The 19,581-nt window shown below is 40.3% G+C and overlaps 2 protein-coding genes and 2 non-coding genes across 5 annotated transcripts in view; 3 read left to right on the plus strand and 1 right to left on the minus strand.

Moving 5' to 3' along the window:
• The first annotated feature begins 4,838 nt into the window (after positions 1-4,838).
• Positions 4,839-8,298, plus strand: cln8 (CLN8 transmembrane ER and ERGIC protein). Its single transcript, XM_040136459.1, has 3 exons — positions 4,839-4,926; positions 5,297-5,901; positions 6,437-8,298. The coding sequence occupies exons 2-3, from the start codon at positions 5,362-5,364 to the stop codon at positions 6,761-6,763; spliced, it is 867 nt and encodes a 288-aa protein (XP_039992393.1). The 5' UTR covers positions 4,839-4,926; positions 5,297-5,361; the 3' UTR covers positions 6,764-8,298.
• A 1,067-nt stretch (positions 8,299-9,365) lies between these two features.
• arhgef10 (Rho guanine nucleotide exchange factor (GEF) 10) overlaps positions 9,366-19,581 on the plus strand; it is a 52,308-nt gene continuing 42,092 nt past the window's right edge. For both annotated transcript variants that reach the window (XM_040137520.1, XM_040137521.1), the window contains exons 1-2: positions 9,366-9,535; positions 16,839-16,948. In XM_040137520.1, coding sequence (XP_039993454.1) covers positions 16,912-16,948 — 37 coding nt within the window. In that variant the 5' untranslated portion in view covers positions 9,366-9,535; positions 16,839-16,911. The remainder of the gene's footprint in view (positions 9,536-16,838; positions 16,949-19,581) is intronic.
• trnai-aau lies at positions 17,052-17,125 on the plus strand. The gene has a single exon. It is a non-coding gene; the product is annotated as a tRNA-Ile (tRNA).
• trnaf-gaa lies at positions 19,364-19,436 on the minus strand. The gene has a single exon. It is a non-coding gene; the product is annotated as a tRNA-Phe (tRNA).

Consider the following 19,581-nt stretch of genomic DNA (forward strand, 5'->3'; position numbering starts at 1 on the left):
TACTTCAGTTACAGAATGGGTTTTTAACAGCCCACTGCTGAGTGTAAGATTAAACTTTTTTTTTAAAAACACACCCTTCTTTAATTGTGCAGTTTTTTCATTGCAGACGCAGGGCCCTTAAACAGCATGACCGCGGGTTTCTGGAAATTGTCCGGGTGTGGGACGCCAGGCGGTTGGCGGGGCAGAGACGTTCCCCTGCTGTTGCCACGGTGGCAGACAGACAGGGGACAGACAGACTCGGCCTGACATATGCTGGCTTAGAGGAGACGGGAGCTCCGCACCAAGCCCCAGACTGCTGGTGTTGTATGCTGTTGTGTAGCTGGAAGGCTGTTCTGTGTGGATCGCTGGGCACCGTGCTGGGTATTTTTCAGCCTGCCTTTGACTAAGCAAAGCAGCTTATGTAAGATTTTGGGTCCTTGGCGAGACCAAGCAAATAGCCCCCAAGGCCCTTCAAAGCTGGTGTTGATAAATGTATTGCTGAATAGTTGAACTTTGGCATCAGCACTGTACAAATGTGCTTCTATCAATTTAGGATAGGCTAATGTCACTGAAGGCTGTTATTGACAAAACAGAGGTGTTTTGTCCCATTTGCAAACTGATCAGGGCTGTGAGAAACTGAACTGTATCCACCTCCTTGGTTCAGTATAAAGCATATCTCTTTCTCCTCCAAGAGGCATTCACGTGATTGCAATGAGACCAATTTTCTAGGTAGTTCATGATCGAACCGTTTCAAACCAGTGCCAGAAGTCACGAGGGAGCGAAAATTGTTAAACAGGATTTGAGCAATGGAGACAATGACTTTAGTAAATTTACAGCCACAGTTAAAAGTAAGAACTAGGCTTGCAGAAATCATCGGTTACTCCTGAAATTCCCTCAGAGCCATTTTCTAAGATATGAACAAAATCTTTCTGCTGTAATGGTTAGTTCAAGTTTGTCTCTGTGAAAATCCTTTTCCACCTTTGAGAAGTTTTTATTAAAAAAACCCTTTCATTCGTTTTTGTCCAAATAAGTATGAACACAGTCTTAGCTGGACATCTGTAATGGCCTCCTTGTGACAAAGTGATCGTGTATTTCCTCGCTGAAGCTTATTTTAGTGGGAGTTCTGTGTTGGATTCCGTTAGTTGACATACTCTTGTGTGGTGTGCACGTGACACTGTGAGCATTGGGGGATCCCTCACCTGGCAGAAAGTAACTGTACTGATTTTTTTTTTTAAGTTAAAAGATTGTGGTAATTTACCAGGTCAACCACCAAAACCTCCGGGAAACCCAGAGGGGCAGAAATTTGCATCAGTGTCATGAGGGCAGCAATTAACTACAAGTGCCATCTTTTTTGACCTATCCAGCATACTGTAAAATCATTGTTCTACACAGTCACATGTCCTTCATCAGTCTTGTGTAAGCAAGCCATTTCTGCCACCCCCCTTTTTCCATTTCCAAACACATATTTCTCTAGTTTCAGCCCGTATCTTGACATTGAGTGGCCTCTCCTCTGGTATACGACTGTCTATCCGCTTAGACTCTAGCACCCATGATGTGAAATATTTCAAGGGGACTTTTTCATAACCATGTCGTGGAAAGAGCATCAGACTCACTGATATATAGCCTGATACAACACTTCCTTGAACTTGGAATGTGAAACAACTCTATAATTCCTAGATAAAATGAAAAAGGTAGTTGTTTAGCTAAAACTATTTTCATCTCTTGTATATCATATCTATAGTGAAGATGAATATAATTCCAAATATTCATTATTTGTAAAGAAATATATATATAGATATATAAATATATAATATATGCTTCATTGAAACATAACTATTTTCTGCTCTTGCTCATGTTTTGTTGTCATTTTTACTTTATGGTTATTTTACAAGCTGATATGATGGCATGCGAAATACTGATTCTGAATGTAGGCTTTTTTTTGTCAAAAAATGATGACACTGTCCCACTGATGTACATTTGTTATGTATTTATTTAAGTCTATCACATATGCATATCACTGGGTTATTTTTGTATTATTTCAGTAGTTTGCAACAACATATGCATTTTCCTCCATTCTTTCCTAGCTGAGCTATTGAAAGATTTTGCCTCTTTGAGTAGTTTGATCATTGCCAAGGTCATTCAGTGTAAATAATTCTGCAATTAAATTTTTGGAGAAAAAGTTTGGAAATGTTTGTCTGTGTGGTTGCTTTGAAAATCTAGCTATAAACTTAAGAAATTACCCTTGCTACTTCGGCAATTATGGAAAAATATGAATTTTAGTAAAATGTTGTGAGTTGATTTAAAATCCCTTAAAGATTTTATTTCATATTGTCAGACTCCAAACTACATGATATCCACTAAAGCAGGAAGGCAAAAAACAACAGTTATTTGATACTTTTCATAATACCACCAGTATTCCCAGTGGATAGGATTTTAGTTCACAGGAGGAAGGCTCAGTGAATTTATCAAACTTTTCTTGACATTTCATGCGTCTTATATCTGTATGCAGTCTGTTAACCAAAATAGCAATGAGATAAAGATGAAGGGTATAATCATCTGTCAAAGAAATTGGTGCATTTACTTTTCACTGTTCTTGGTTAAGTGAGTCAGGAAGGCCAACAGCGACTTGACATTTATGTCATGGATAGAATATTTTATCCTTTTAATATAAACTCTTTTTTCATAGCTACCAATTATTCCCATTATCATATAATATTCTGTTCAGATTTTTCAAGAGCATCTTTTAGGTTGACAACACAATAGAATTTTTTCCATGCTGGATATTAATAGAATTAGCGTCCAACATGGTATTTGTCTTAGATGAGACTTCACATGAAAATATGGCCTGAGTGATAACATTGTTACAGACCAAGACACGTTGTATTGGAAAGTGAGTCGTTAACAATATTGCATGTAGTGTTGTGCCTATGACAAAACAACAGCAGGTTTCATGCACCGTAGCCATACTGATTCCACTGGCAGCATTGCTACATTTGGTTTAGTTGTCAAATAACTTTGTCTAATGTTAATTTAAATGTGGATTTCCCTTTCTGAAATGTAGATACTTAATACTTACATTGTTCCAGGTTGTAAAGGTGTCTGCAAGAATATGATTATTGCTACAATATATCAGGACTGTACTTTCAAGCTTCAAATCAGCAAATTCTAAATCATTAGTTTTAAAGGCAGATTAAACCTCCTCTAACTCTGAGGTTAGGCAGAGATATGATGGAAATTACCAAACGTACATGTACTAATAAGAATAATAAAGGTGTACATTGTAGGAAAAGGAGACACTGTCTGAACACTGAAATTTGCAAGCTTCCAAAAGTTTTAATTCACGCAACATTTCAACCTACAAGGTTTTTGACAGGCAAAAAAAAAAAAGTGTAATTTGTCCCACTCAACAAAGATAATAGGGGAGCCAGGAAGATGGAAATCCATTAAATGTAGGTTCATTACAATGTACCACTCTTTCTGTTTGCCTTCAATTGAACATCAGACTGGCTTTATATGTTCTTGTAGTTAATTTTTTGGAGACGTTGCAAAAAAGAAAAAAAAAAAATCAAATAATCAGCAGCACTTAATTAACTAGTGTTTGGTGTTTCCATTAAAAACTTTCCAATATAGAACTGAAATTAAACCCCTTGCCCTGCCTCTTACAACCTCAAATATACGAGGTGAGGTCCCCCCCTGTTGGACAAAGAAGTGCATGCGTTGTTCAGTAACCAGGTGTTGCAGTTGGGTTTCTCTGTGCACCTTTCTTCCTACATTAACAAATCCAGATTTAATTGAACTCAAATAGTGGATGGAAGGCATTGCTGCGATTATTATGACATAATCTATCTTCTCGAGGCGGTACACGAAAGGCAGCTGCCAACTCTTTCTTGAAGTTTTTTTAAAAAAAAACATTTTTTTAACCATTAGTCCAAGAGGTTTAATCATTGCTCACTTGTGGTGAAGTTCCCACCCCGCCAGGGAATGTTATCTTCACGAAGACAACGACTTTAAAGAATGAGAAATCTTATCAACATATAACCCTGATTACTCTTGTTCTGGGATGTAAAGTGCTATAGTCACATAAAATACTGTAAGTACTGCCTTTACCTCAGATAACGGACTTCTGATAACTGGTTTTATCAGAACTCGCACCTGTGTGGAAATTCTTGCAAAACAGAGAAATGTAAAGTGTTGGGTGTCGGGCGTGTGTGTGTGTGTGTGTAGTTGTTGCCCATCTAAGCTCAAGTAACAAGTTAGCATGGCCTCATCACAGCAACAGAATCCACCCGACCGAGCCCCTTTATGTGTGGAGTCTGCATGTCGTCCTCGTGTCTCTGTGGATTTCCTCCGGCAGACCGGAGAGATTCATGAACACGGTTGTCTGTGCATATCTGTCTGTGTTAATATGTGTTATCACTACGGCAAGTGCGTTCCTGTGGCATGATGGTTTGAAGTTTAATTCCTTTTTTTTTTTTTTTAATGTATTTATTTGTTTATTTTTGGACAAACTGTAGCAATCAATTAAATGCTGCTCTCGCATTATTTGCTCTATGTAATACTTTCATATTTATTGAAATAGCTTTAATTCTCTTTTTAAAAAATGTATGGCGGAGGCCATGTCTGAAAACAGCTAAATGCTTGAATGTATGAAGCATATTTAGACCCGGCTTTGAATCCGATCTGTGCTTTGTGTGTTTGTTATGTAGACAGAAGAAATCCTAACCACACTTCACGCGCATTACCGATAATTTGAGAGATAGCCAGTAGAATTCAGGCTCTCGGCAGTGTTGACCAATGGGTGGTCCAGGAGTTCAGAGGAGGCGTGACTTCCTGTTTGGCGGTCATATGACCAAACCGAAGTGGTGTGATGTGAATTTTCCTGGTACAACTTGTCCAGGAGGAACGAGTCCGTACGTAATGTGTTATAAGGACGTTAGGTAGTTTGTGGTGAGTAATTATTGCTGCTTAGACTTTTTTGTGGTTTTTTTCCCGGTTGAGTCGGCCCCACTTTTCCGAGTTTTTTTTTTTTTTTTTGCGCTAATTTTACTAAACAGTTAGGTTTAGAGTGAAACTTGACTCTGACCCTTGTTTTTGAAAACACTTGATGATACATGTTTGGCTTAAATGGACCAAACGATACGAAGCTTTTAAAAAGGCGTTTTTAAGTCAAGCAGAACATTTACAGAGTTAAACATGTAGTTTGGTGGAGCCTGGGTACACTTGCCGGTTGTTTAGAGCGATAGTAATGTGTTTAATCTGTGTTTAGTGCATGGTGTGCTGTCTCTTTTTTCCTCAGCAGCTTTCGCCTGTTTTGCAGGTGACCCTGCATGTGCCAGCCCCTGCCACAGTCCCACCTGCAGCCGAGCCACCCCTCCATCCACCATGGATCCTGACCAGCAAACCAGCCCTCCTCCCCAGCCCAGTGCAGAATACTTCCAATGGGACTATCGCCTCCAGCTTATGGGCCTGGGATTTGGCTTCTATACAGCAATATTCCTCCTCTCTCACCTCCTGTCTGTGGCTCTGTCCCGCACCTACAACTCCCTACTAGCTAAGGAGAAAGTTTTCTGGGACCTCGCAGCCACCCGGGCAGTATTTGGCATCCAGAGTACTGTAGCTGGTCTCCGGGCTCTGACTGAGGACTCTTTGTTAACCAGAGACAGAGTGACTGGCCAAGAAGACTGGTCTTGGTTTAATGTCCTCACAGCCACGGGTTTCTTTTTGTTTGAAAATGTAGCACTTCACGCCTCCAGTGTGGTATTTTGGTCATTTGACCTCCCACTGGCGATGCACCACTTCTTCGCCCTGTCAGGATACGCAGGGGCGGTGGTGTGGGACTCCCTGGGCCACTTCCTGCCGATGGTAACACTGCTGCTGGAGATGAGCACACCATTTACCTGCATATCCTGGATGTTACTGAAGGTAAAGTGCCTTTGTGATGAGTGAAACTATCTGTCATCACTTTGCTCCATACACATTTGCTCCATACACCATACACATTTCATACTCGTGGTTTCTTTTCCTAGCATGATACAGAGGAATTGCAGGTACCAAAGTCTGTCTTTGGGAAGTGCAGTTATCTTACAAGATTCTCAGGGCTGTAGTTGTATCTGATTTTGCTGGTAAATCATCTTTTTCTTACAGATTCTTGTCAATTACCATTCAAATTACAAGTGTAACTAGGTTTCAGTTCCTCTTAGGTCTTTCGCAACTATGACTGTCAAAAATAAAGTTTAGCAGTCTTAGAAAGAGGAAGTCCTTTAAAAACAACAACAGAGTCAGTAATTAAACTGGTCACCATTCCTCCCCGAATATTTGACTTGAGTAGACATAAGTTACAGTGATGACAACTACATAAAAAGATGTTGTGGTATAAAAATAAACCTTGTCCTAATGCAATAAAATGCTTTCATCTTCTGAGTTAAGACCCCTCTCTGTATTTCTTTCACCCCAACAGGCCGGCTGGGCACATACCCTTATCTGGAGAGCCAACCAGTGGGTGATGATCCATATGTTCCACTGTCGCATGGTGCTCACCTACTACATGTGGTGGGTAACCTTGACCCACTGGGAAGAGATCAGCACCCACGTGGCCCTGCCCCAACGCCTGCTCTTCTTCACTGGCCTCTCTCTCCTCACGCTTATCATCAACCCCATCTGGACGCACAAGAAGACCATGCAGCTGCTCAAACCTGTGGACTGGAACTTTGGCAACAAGCCGGCTACCCTCAACTGTGCCGCGGAGGGCCAGTCTGGGGTTTCTGTTAAACCTCACGCCAGCTGAGGGGTACCAAGGAGGTCATTTCTAACTGATGCCACAATTTTTTTTACTTGTTTTTTCTTTTGTATGGATGCGTGAAGTGACTTTTAGTGTGATGATAGTAGGATGGATATTTTAGATTAATTCTGTTAGATTAGGACTTTTTTACGCATTAGGACCCTAAATCCGCATTCTGCTACCACCTAGATAAATGTTGCTACATTGCCTTCCATCAGGCTTTATTTTCAGACAGTTTTCATGTAGGTTTGTTTTTGATTATCTCAAGGAAAGAATATTTATTTTCCATCTGGTTACCTCTTATTAGGTAGGTGTGGTTGTGTAGGGCAGTGGAATGGTGCCCTGTTTGTTTGTGTCATCTTCAGGACACTGTGTTGTAAAATATCAACTCTATCAGTCATATGATTGATTTAGTTACAGTAGGAAAAATATATGATAGCAAATCTTGCTAGAGCCATTCAAAAGAACAAACTTTCAAATTAAAATCTTGTTTATTAAAAGGAAAAATCAGCATATAGAGTTAATTGCTTTGACTTCTTTTATCAAGTTGGAAGCAATAATGCAATGTAAAGGAAATGTAAAAGTTGCATGATTTTTTTGAAGCTGCTGTACACTTATATTATTTAAAGATTTACATCCTGTCATGTTTGAGGAGGTATTGCACTGTAAATCTCTGTTGGCCCACAGCTGCTTCTGGTTTTTGCTATTGATAGTGAAGTAAAGTTCCTCTGTCAGGTAAAATAATACTAGTAGCAACATGTCGTGTGCTTGGGAATGCAATATAAGGCAGACAGGACCAATTAAGCTCTTTATCAGTAGTCATCAACCAACTAGGTGGTAAAGTCACGTCAGGAATGTGGCCTTTGTTGTCCGTAGCGCCAATGGTTCTTTTACAACAGACATAGCACTGATAGAGCAGCATAGGCAAGAAAATTGAGTTACGTTGGAGCTATTAGATACGAAGTGGATAATTACATCAGTGAAATCATGAGTCACACTGGTGTTTTTTTTTTTGACTGATCCCGTTTCAGCAGAGAGAGGACTGTTTATCGAGGTCATGAAAGAGAAGGCCCTTAACTGAACCTTCTGTCACTGGGGGAAGAAGGCTCAGGACTCCACAAAGGCTCTGTTGTCCAAAATGGAGATGTAATGTGGCAAAAGTGAAGCAGAATTGATACCAAATAACCAAGCAACATTTTGATCATACTCGTTTTTGGTGTCATGGGTGAAATGTATTTAAATTTGAGATGCTTTAATAAAGTAGATTATTATTTCTACTTAACCCACATCAGTATTTCTGTAAGATTTTTGTGTATTTTTTTTTCTACACAATGGCTTCATTGTAAGGGAAGTCTTGGCTTTGAGTGTCGGGTTTGTCTGTTGTCAGATATCTGGCACAGGGACTTTTTGTTCAATTGTCACTGCAAATGCTGCAACCTTTCAGATCCTTTACCATCTCTCACATTCCTCAGTGTGGTGGCTGTAACAGCATTGCTACCGTAGATCATATCTAAATATGGTAATAAACTCTAGATTTGTAGACAGTTTTTTTTTTTTTTTTTTTTAATTTTGTGTGCATTTTATAAGCTCAATAACTGAATCCACACAAATAATAAAATCTGTTTAGAGCATTTGAAAGTATTTTCATCAGTTCAGTTATAAAGAAGATATAAACATACTTATTCATCTGTTCTCTTGCTGTACAGCAAAAAATATTAACATCAGAGAGTGCTGTATTTACACCTTGCATTTCAATTGTTATGAAGGTATAGAAATACCATACTATAACTTTTGGGATGGGTGGGGGGATTACCTCTAAGCTCTATGCCATTCAATATCCTGTTTGTGATGGAAAATGCAATAATTTGAGTTATTTTGAGTTGCATATTAAAATGATCACTCATACAGTGTTGTTTCCGCTGGTTGTGTTCATACTTAGAATGTATTAAGGCTTTGCAATAGAGCATCTGCCTGTAGGCGGCAGCATCGGGATAATTATCTCATCACTATGTTTCCTAGTTTTTGGTGTGACCACACATCCATGACTTTGACATATTTGTTACACTCTTAAGGTTTATTGTCTCCAAAGCACCAACACGGCCTTTGTAACAGGCTTATTTTACAAAGCAGACAGATGCATATCAAAAGGAAGTGTTGGTTTCTCTTTCAGTGACATTTAATAAAACCAAGTAATGACATGAAAAAGAAGTATAGACAGTATAAACTGTCATTTCCCCCCAAACTCTACGGTTTGGGTGAAAATGTGCCCTTTTACCTTCATGCCTCTTTTAAAGGTGACCCTTTTGTGAAATGTTTGGAGCAAAAATGTTTTCTAGCAAGAAACTCCGCACACACAGTTTGACAAAACTTTAATGCAACATCCTCTCCGGACAGCTGTTTCGAGGGGAGCCACCTCACACGTCACGTGAGCAGCTTGGAACGCGTCTGTCCGATCCCGGGCCGATCCCACCGGAGAAGAAGTTGGAAGCTTGATTGATGTGCTGTAAGGCCAATCAGAGTTTCCCGAAGTCTCCCCGTCGGCCAATCAGCTACGAGGAGGCGGTAAAGAGTTTTCATGGACGGAGCCAGTTTGCAACGAAGACCGTGAAGTTAAGAGAAGGGCACTGGGCAAACGCTGGATGTGTTTTGGGTTTTTTTTTTTTTTTTGTTTGTTTTTTTTAAAGTCGTGTCGAAGACAGAAATGCAGTACATTTAACACTTACACGCTGTGTTAGCGAAGGGATAAGGCATTTTCTTTTGGGAAAAAGTCAGAAAATGGTGAGTTGTGGACATTTTTGAACACATATAACAAAGTTTTAAACATCCCTAACTCAACTGTTCTGCTTTTCCCCCCCAGGTGGGCACCAGTGTTAGGCTAATTATTTGATAAAACCACGTACAATGTTGTGTATTATAGTGCCTTACGTGCATTTTGTTTTTGAAACTGTATTGGGAGATGACTATAACGTGGCGCCTCAGCTACAATGCCAAGTTGCCAACCCTCTCAACTACCTGCTACAACAATGGCACTCACTAATTTTTATTCACTCATTTATGTTAATTAAAGCGTTTTAATTGACTCTTATAAGAACTTGAAATGTCTCAGCTAAACTTTTTTTTTTGCGTGTGTTTATGTCGACCTATTAACTGAACAGGATACTAACATATTTCCTCAGGGTTTGACTCTGCCATTAACATTTTGATAGGTATGGCTCAGTGTTGAGCACAACCTTATACTTCTCTCAACCCCCAGTCCCTCTCCAAGGATGAAAATGCGGGTGCAAGATGGCCTTTTGCCTTTATAATAGTGATTTATGGGCATGTCAAGTTTGCCATCTTGATAATAACCATAACTTTATTCATACAAAACATATAAATAGAAAACATAAGAATTCCGGTGGACTTTAACACTTGCATAAAATCATTAAAGAGTGAGGAAGTCTTCCTGAGCTGAAGTGGTCAGCCCAACTACAAATTCAAGTAGTCATGCATAGCATTCCTCAGTGAAAAGGCTGCACAGCTCCAGTCAACTGGAAGATCAGTTTAAACAGGTAGTAAAACCATAATTTAATTAGACTATTTCCCTTAGTAGTTACCCCTCTGCAAAAAAACAGCCAAGTGCTTCTAGGATACTTTAAAGCCTAGGTAAGCCCCCAAGGGATGGTTTCAGTACAAAGAGTCCCTTGATCTTCATTAGAATTGTCTGGTGTTATGCATGTCCAGTTTACACGGCCAGCAAATGGGTGAGTTAGAACATCCAGGAGGTCCCACACACATGCATGTACACCGAAGTGTCCACTGGTAATTTGTTTAGCAAAGAACCAGGGTGGCCTGGCTGCAGATACAGCTTCTTAGTACCTTGACCCACTGTAATACCATCTAGGGAAGGCTGTCAAGGAAGCACAGATCATTTTTTCCTTGCTCAAAATTCACTGCAGTTTTCTAATGTAAGCACTCAGGTGAGACATGTAGACACAGGGCTCTTTTTGGTCTGACACTTTCTCCTCATCAAACCACAGCTGCGTTGACTGTGAATGTTTTCAAAGAATATGGGGGGGGGGATGTTGGTATTTTGAGGAAAGGAATGTTGGCAATCAGTGTTAACACTATTTACAATATCTGTCATCTAGATACTATGGGAGACAGTATTTTAACATCTTATCAACCATTTTGTCATGAAAATTTGGTATAGCCTGCAACTGCAGTATCTTGTTCTGTAACTGTTACAGTCAACACAGATGTAGTTTAATCGAGAAATGCCAGGAATTGCGAATTGCTAAAGTAACTGTTACTTTGCCTGTACTAGCTACTTTGCCTGTAGCTGCTCATGGAAATGCCTTCTGTGTACCATGACTAAGCTTGGGGTGCCAGAGTACAGATTGGTGGAGCAGAGGAGCTTAACATTCATTTTTAGAAAGGTGGTTATGAATTCGCTGTCCACCCGTGACCTCTCCAATGATCCACTGAGATAAACCATGGATTAGCAACATAGTTCAGCAGCATCTGGGAAAGAAAGGCACTGCTCTTTTGCAGGTGGATGCGAGAAAATTGCTCACATACCACACACCTGTTTAGCAGCTGGGAACATGTCAGATAATTTTAGAGCTAGAATTTAACCTGGGAAAATCAGTTATGTTGTATATGGTAAGCATCATTGATCCCGCAATCACCAAGATTGCGATCCTTCTAGATTTGATCCTTCTATTCAAATGCCTGTGTTAGTACCATGGTCTGTGAATTGAGCTATATTCTTTGCAGCCAAGGATAAGTGAATTGGTTGGTCATTGGCAATCTTTGATGTCAGTGCAATGACCGGTACACTGACGATTAGGAGTACTGCGGTTTCCTGTGCTCAATTATTGTAATCTGAATGAGTTGCTCTATTCATATTAAAATGCCTTCAGAGCTTAAATCCAGCCAGTCAACAAAAGCTCTTTGGAGCAGCCACTTATCCACTGCTCACCACACACTATATAGTGTTCTTCTGGTGACATGTTGAGGTCTCAAAGCTTTGGTGCTGCTCACAGGGTGGGTGGAGACAGTTGGGAGTGAAAGCCAAATCTGTCAAATGGACACCACATTTGAAATATTATGCAGCCTTAGTCGTTCATTTTGTCCAGTGATTCCCGAGATGGAAGGATCATTTCAGTATTTTGTCTCATTTTACTGAAAACATAATTTGCCTCCAGGTTAAGGTCAATATAAAAAAATAAACATTATGATTGTAATGTATGTCATACCTCTGTTATGCCAGGTATCCTCCTAGGTGTATAATGGGGTAATTTATTATTGCGTGATGCATCATAATGGTCTAACTACGTACTGTAATTTGATGGATGACACCATGCAGTAATGCACCACTGTGGTAGCTTCGCATTGACCAAATGTGGTCTAGAAGCATGGCTTCAGTGCTTGTAGCTGACATGAAATCCTCTGACATGTCCAATAGATCACACCTCTCACATCAGATACAAACAATGCAGACCTGCAGGCTTGTTTATTGAAGTTTATTTCCTACAATCCACACCCAATAGGCCTGTAATTATAACTGGTAGCAGACGGGAAATACCAGACTCATCTTCTGGTTTTTGGATTGGGTTGATTGTTCAGTATGTTGAGGGTAGGTTATATTACACTGAGTGGGGGATTGGGTGGAGGCATAAATACTCTGCAGTGCTTGAGAAGACTTTTGCTGCTACAGGTACAAAAGGGGATGTAATTATGAAGAAGACCTCGCTGTTATTTTTTATGATATTTGTCTCAATGAATATGCTTCCAATTTGTCCTTTGCTGATTGCAACAGCAGTTTCAAATTACCAGGAGTCAGGATTCTGATTTTGAAAGTCAGTTTTCTTGTGCCTGTTTGTAAGCTTTCCTACCCATTTTTGGGGTCAGGGTGGGTGGTCAAGGATGGTTGGACCAGATGCTGTGATACTGCGAAGGTTGTATGATTAATCCTGTATGAACGACAAACCTTTTGAGTTAAGATTTAGGGTAGAAGCTGTGCTACCTGGCACAGTAGCAACCAAGGGATGTACATCACATCGTCACCATGTTTTTCACAATACAAGGAACCAAGAACAGGGGGTTCTCAAGGCTGGTTAGCTCAGGTACTCAGAGTGTGTTTTTAGTAATGCCAAGAATGGGGGTTTGATTTCTGTATGGGCCACAGATTTTCTTAGCCAATGGTCTACAACGCCTATGAGAATCTGATTACAGTACAAGCAAAATATAATGATGTAATAGTGGAATAATCGTTGCTTATTTGACACATTAACTGCACAAACCATCAGTACAAGTTCTTTGTAATAATACTGTTATTTTTCCAACCCTTTAATGTTGATTATGAAGAGACTAGAATTAAGGTACATTTGTTTTCCTTTTTAGTATGCTGCAGGGCACTGTCCTGTCCTCCCCTGAACCTTTCCACAAATACATTACAGTACATTGTGAAGCCCGTTGGTCCACTCTCTGTAGGCCTGGGATATAATGTTTTCGGTTGAGGCCTGATTACTGTAAGCCTCGTAGAAGGAGAAGACTGGGACACACTCAATAAAACAGTCGGCCAAAGAACTGCAAAGCCAAAGACAGACACTCACAGCAGACTAAAAGTCTGTCTCTCTCAACACCCTCTCCTCCAGGCTTTTGTTTATGACTTTCAGCCTGTGTGTGGAATGCCACTTGTCATTAAGTGTGCTACAGAAATCCCCCTACCAAAAAAGGGTGTTTGACGTAGAATAGCTCTCAGCAACACACACAATTAATTTTGGACAGATCTCTGGTTGCCATAAGTGATGGCTAATGGGTTTGGTGCAGATCAGGAAAATTTGAAAAGGGTTAGTTTTATTTCCAGGTTGGAAACTGTAGGGAAATTACAATAAATTTGTGATTTTTAAAGTATGGACAAATGTATAATTTTATTCCTTGTTATCATATGCTGTCTCTGCAAGTCCCATCATGCTTTGTTTTTTTTTCCCTTTTTTTTTTTTCCCCTATTTAGATGATTTGTCATTTGTGTATTAGTATCAATTAAGACACACATGATGTTGCAGGAACATGCATGCTCTCTCAGCCCATCCTTGATTTAAAAATATTAAATAATACTAAAAATGCTAAAGATAAAATAAACTATAATAAACTTATACCCCTTTTGCAGTCTGAAATGGGAAAAAGGTCCTACGAAATCTAGTTAATTTAATGTCAGTTTCAAGAACCTTGTAGTTGACATTTACAGTGCCACTCTATAGCAGTTGTTGATTTTTTTTTTTTGTTTTTAACTAGCGGATTTTGTGGACAGTATATATGTACCACACACATTGTCCACACATTTTTTGATCCTTGTGTTTGTCTGTTCTTTCACATAGGCTATTAGGAATACACAGGTGAGCAAATTGTCTGCATTACACCAGCAGGCCAGATTGCTGTTTTCCTGTCTGCAGATCACAGCTCAGCCTTCCGAGCGCGTAATGACATGCTCAGCTGAGTCTATCATCAACTGTGCAGCTGATTTTACCTCTCCGGTGTCTTCCGCTCTGTCCTCAATCATTTCTCTCAGATTAGACTGTAATATAGTACCTTTTAATTAAACACTGCGCAGATTAGCAGAAAGATTGTTAATTAATTACGTGGAATGTTTTTTGCCTTCCTTTTGAGGTGTCACAAACTACGCACACACGCTTTCTTGTGTTTCACAGTTTATCATTATTTACAATGTTGCAGTATAGACAGGTTACTGACAGATGCTACAGATGTAAGGAGTGCTTTTGTTGAGCTGGTCATCTCTGTGGGGTGAGTCAGGTGCTTGTATGGTGCACACCACATTTGAATTCACACCATACCATGCACAGGACATGGAGGATGTAATTCGTGGAAAGATGTATTAGTTTTCTCCAAGAAGCATGTAAAAAGACGAAAATCAGACTAATTATAGGAGAGAGGAAGATAGGAGGTATTTGCAGACTGGTTTCAAAGCAGAAGTGAGAGAGGCTGTATTTGCCTTACAGTATGTGTGAGGGAGCAATCAAACACTGAGCCAGCTCCTCTAGAAGACATCATGTTGGCCTAATGCATATTCAAATGTTTACGTTTAACAGACAATGTTGTTTCTCTATTTTGTGCCTCAGTGTTGAGGAGCACACTTGAATATTTTAGTTCTTTTCCCCTCCCTTCTTTCCTTTTTCCTGCTCTCTTAGACCTTGAACAGTGTATTTGAAGGGAGAACTGACTCACTCGTCAAAGCTCCTGTCAGGGCTAGGCTGTTAGTTCTCACTCCAAAGTGTACTGGTCAATTTACAACCATGTTTGTCATGTAACTACCTGTTTTATACACATACATAACTTTTCTCAGGCTGTGCAGTATGTAACCTAAAGAAGGCCTAATACTCTCATACTATATAACATTGTAGCTGATCCTGTTCATCTCCTCTCTATTGTGTTGGCTAATTCTCCTCAGGCTATGCATACTCTACCTGCCTCTGTTAGTGCTAGCGTTATCTGTCCGCTGCACTGTATTCAGCAGACACTGGCCCTGTGTGCTCACATCAACTGATCTGGCCTTGTGCCCTGCGAATAGGGTGGAGGACAAAGAAGCAGAGGATTTCACATTAATTGTAGACAAAACAAGCTTTGAGACTCAGAATGAGTAATCCTTTGGATCTTGTATGCACCAATACTGTGGTGTACATTTCTTAGTCAGAAGTAGACTGTTGTAATCTTATGTTGTTGTTTGTATTGAACTATAGAGATTGCATGGGTGTAATATGGGGCATACATACCACAACAATGGCTGCTTTATGCTACAGCATGATGTCATAACTCTTCAATCTGTTCTTGTGGATACTAGCAATTTGAAGAAGTCTGGAAAGCACAGCTTTTTTCTAGATGAGGCCTTTGACAGAAACTGTCATCTCTGGATGCAAATTGTATATCAGCAAACAAAGGCTGTGCTGCGGAGGAATGCAGTGTCTCTCATGCCCCTGCAGGCCCAAAGGGCTCTCCTGCCTCGGCATGCAAATGACATTTCCCTGGGCCAGAATTTGTGGTTGCTGTTAAGTCAAAATGTCACAACTGACCTCCGCACCCTAAATGCTCATCTATACTTCAGCTGATTTTATTTCAAGTCGTGCCAAGAGCCAAGTCTTTCAGTAGAATATTGCCATCTGGGGTAACCTACAGACATGATAATGTACTTGGGATTTAGTTTACACTGAAATATTTTTCGTAGCCTGAGGCATAATGTAACCTTTTTGATAATAAAGCATAAGAAAAGATTTTTCCTGTGCTTGAACAAAAACACTTGAAAGTGGTAGAGGTAGTGGTTGCCTTTAGCTTTGTTTAGTGTCTAATCTACATTTGAATGTGTTTGATCTCACACCCTGAAGAAAGTGTGAAAACTTATAATGTAACTATTTGTGGGAAAGCAGTTGATTGATGACCTGTAGTAAATTTGTTAATTTTGATAAAGGCTCAGCTAAGGAAGCTAATGGAGGGATATCTGTTTACTGTTGACATGCTTTGAATCAATTACTACCTGAATCACCACAATAAACATGAGTTAAAATCTAAACACAAACCTGCTTTGAATAACTTTTAGCCCCAGAAACCCCGCACTGCCCTTCTTTTCATAATGGTTACTCCACAGGCTATGGCCTATCCATTATATTGGTGGCCAAGCAAATTTATGCCCATGACATGACTCACGCCCACAATTAGCAAATGAGAATGTAGTGTACATTTAAACGCATGGTGGTATCAACAGTCCCCGGGAGCACTATAAGAGCTTCCTTTGTTTTCATTAATTTGCCTGAATTAGCCGTGGTTGAGATTCTGGTGTTGACACAAAAGGTGACCACAACACAGTGATGGTCCCCTGCTGACGAATTGCTATTGTGATTAAGTAACATGGAATAACAAGTGTGGTTTGGCTTTCGGACACTGATTAGTGTACGTATGCCTACCCAGAAATACCTAACTTATAATGTATGGAAACATTCTTCACTGCTAAATTAATTTGGAAATACTGTCTGTATCAACCGACCTAATGTCTATTACCACTTTATGACATTTGTCTTTGTCCTTTTAGGAATGCGTTTCGGCGTAGTTGATCCCCCGCATGCCGCTGTCTGAAAAGCTTGTGCAGGAGAGGAACAGCAAGCATGGATGTGGAAGACTTTCCTCCCCCACCTCCTGAAAGTAAGGTCAACTACGCTTTGTCATTCACACATGCTATGCACTTTGGCCTAACTTCATAGAACAGCTTGAGACAGATCGGTTAAAATGAGGTGGGGTCAGAGTAGGCCGGTTAGCTCAGTTGGTTAGAGCGTGGTGCTAATAACGCCAAGGTCGCGGGTTCGATCCCCGTACGGGCCATAAATTTTGAGTTGAGATTTGGGGAACTGAATGAGATAAAGGTGATTTCAGAACAGACTGTAGTCACTGACCGCACTTTTAATGTAATTACACCTTGCTCACCACAACTAAATGACAATACAAAGCAACAGAACGTGTATAGATAAAGGGACCAAAATTAATGTCTACCATTAGGTATTTTATTTATTAGTTTATTGACAGAAACATAATGATTATCAGTTTTATTGCTATGATCATTTTGATAATCAATTACTTGTAAAGTAAATGTAATTTTTATAATAATTTCTAGCCTCTAAAATGTGAGGATTTTCTGCTAGTCTTTGTCTTATATGATTTTAAGCCAAATATCTGTGGGTTTTGGACTGTTGGTCTGACAAATGCAAGAAATCTGAAGATGTGACATTGGACTTTAGGAAATGTTGATGGACATTTGTCACTGTTTTCTGAAATCTTATAGAACATCGAGTTTATCGATTTTTAAATGAGAAAATAACTGGCATATTTATTCATAATTAAATTAATCATTAATTCCAGCTCTATCGTGAAACTTCACACAGTTCAAAGTCGAGTTTCAAAACATTGATAGAGAGATGATTGGAGATTTTGAGATGCTATTAGGCTAAACTCCAGACAACTCTGTGGTGATACTGTGAGAGCTTAGTTACCAGTTGTATCACCTGCTAGCCTCTGAAGGTCATCTCATGGTCAGATCACTTCCTGGAGGGCTGCTGAAACTGGACAGTGTGAGTAAACAACACAGATTCCTCTCCTCTGCTCCGCCGCTGCTGAGTGAGTGGGCAAAGGATCGAGGGAGTGAGGAGGGTAAAATGTGCTGCGCTGCTTTGAAAACCAGACAATGTGCCTTAGTATTTGGCTGAATACTGCTGCAGCAGCACGCACACACATCCACACACACAAACGCACGCATACAGCCTCCGGGGATAGACACAGGCCAGAAAAATGCTTCGTCTCCAGCTGGCCGGTCACTTGCTTTGTTGCCGGGGCGATGCTGGAGCAAATCGTAACCCAGTGACTCATTTGAGCAGACCATTATGTAGCAGTGTGGAGATAAGCCCACCAAACAGAATCCATATTGTGGTTATGAATTGACAATGGGAACCTCAGCTAGGCCATGGTTGTGTGTCAATGTGTGTGTGTGCATTCGCATACACTTGTGTATATATATCCCCCACGATCTTGTAGTTTGCATTCTCACAGGGATAGCAGGGTAAGAGACATCCACAAAAGTGAAAACACTTTTATTCCCCGCTCAGGGCTTGGGTATGGATGTAGTTTATAATGACATGACAATCCTCATATGAGTGGTTATGCATGATTATGTGTGTACACGTTCGAGGTCACACTGTAAGGTCAGCATCCACCACAGTCTGTGTAATTATGCTGCTGGCATGCATACCCACACAGCCAGCTATCAGTGGCCTCATGTACACATAGTTGCAGATGTACTATTGAACGACTTGCTGTGATTTACCATCTGGCCATATCCAATCAAATCAAGTCCTATTCTGTTCTGGCAAAGTCAAGCGTTTCACATTGACACCCCAGAGAGGGCATCTGAGTGCATATTACGGCAGGTATTGGCATATGATATACATCCCACAGTCCTGGAGTAGCACAGACTGTTAGTCAGCTAGCTGTGCCTTATCTCTGTGGCCCACACAACTCATTATTGCATAGATGGAAAAAGACTGATAGCATCTCTGTTTCCAGGTTTGCTCTTTACACCTCTCTCTTCTTGCGCCTTTAGTCATGGGTGCAGATGGACATGGGGTCATGATGTTGACCTGGAATGTTAGTCACAGGCCGTTTCCTCTCACACTGACTACAGGGTGGAACAGCTACCTTTCAAAGCCTGAGGAAAATGTGCTGGTGATTTAGAGCTGTGTACAGCGTGGTGAGGGACTTCAAAGTTATGGGGTTTTGCTACAGGGAGTTTCGTTAAGTTAAGATTTGCTTGGTCACTATCAGTGGACTATTCAGGACTGGAGGCATAACACAGCATATTCCATAAGTGAACGCGGTTCATTTGGTGGTAATTATCTCTAAAGAATAACCTTATCAGCTAAAGTTAGGCAGGAGGTTGGAAATTAAACAGATATTGATATGTGTCCGCAGGAAATGGTGGAGTCTAGATGTTTGGGAAAACTTTATATAGGATTTACACGGACATATATCTGAAAATTAAGAAGTGGCATGGGGAAAGGAGGAGGTCAAAAATGCCGAAACCCGGGATCGAACCAGGGACCTTTAGATCTTCAGTCTAACGCTCTCCCAACTGAGCTATTTCGGCAACTGATGCTGCTGAGGGTTATCTTTTTGAATTATTCTGGAAATTAACCCATCCAAACTTGGAATTTTCTGTTTTCTTTGGGAACGCAGTCAGGATATGAGAGTAAGACTTTGGACTGTAAGCTAATACAGTCAAGCTGCGGCTA

Source organism: Xiphias gladius, chromosome 10 (genome assembly GCF_016859285.1).
Source record: "Xiphias gladius isolate SHS-SW01 ecotype Sanya breed wild chromosome 10, ASM1685928v1, whole genome shotgun sequence".
NCBI classification, from domain to species: Eukaryota; Metazoa; Chordata; class Actinopteri; order Istiophoriformes; family Xiphiidae; genus Xiphias; species Xiphias gladius.

Coding starts and splice junctions, on each gene's coding strand:
- cln8 (XM_040136459.1), top strand. CDS start 5,362: ATGGATCCTGACCAGCAAACCAGCCCTCCTCCCCAGCCCAGTGCAGAA. Junction 5,902..6,436: donor TATCCTGGATGTTACTGAAG/GTAAAGTGCCTT, acceptor TCACCCCAACAG/GCCGGCTGGGCACATACCCT.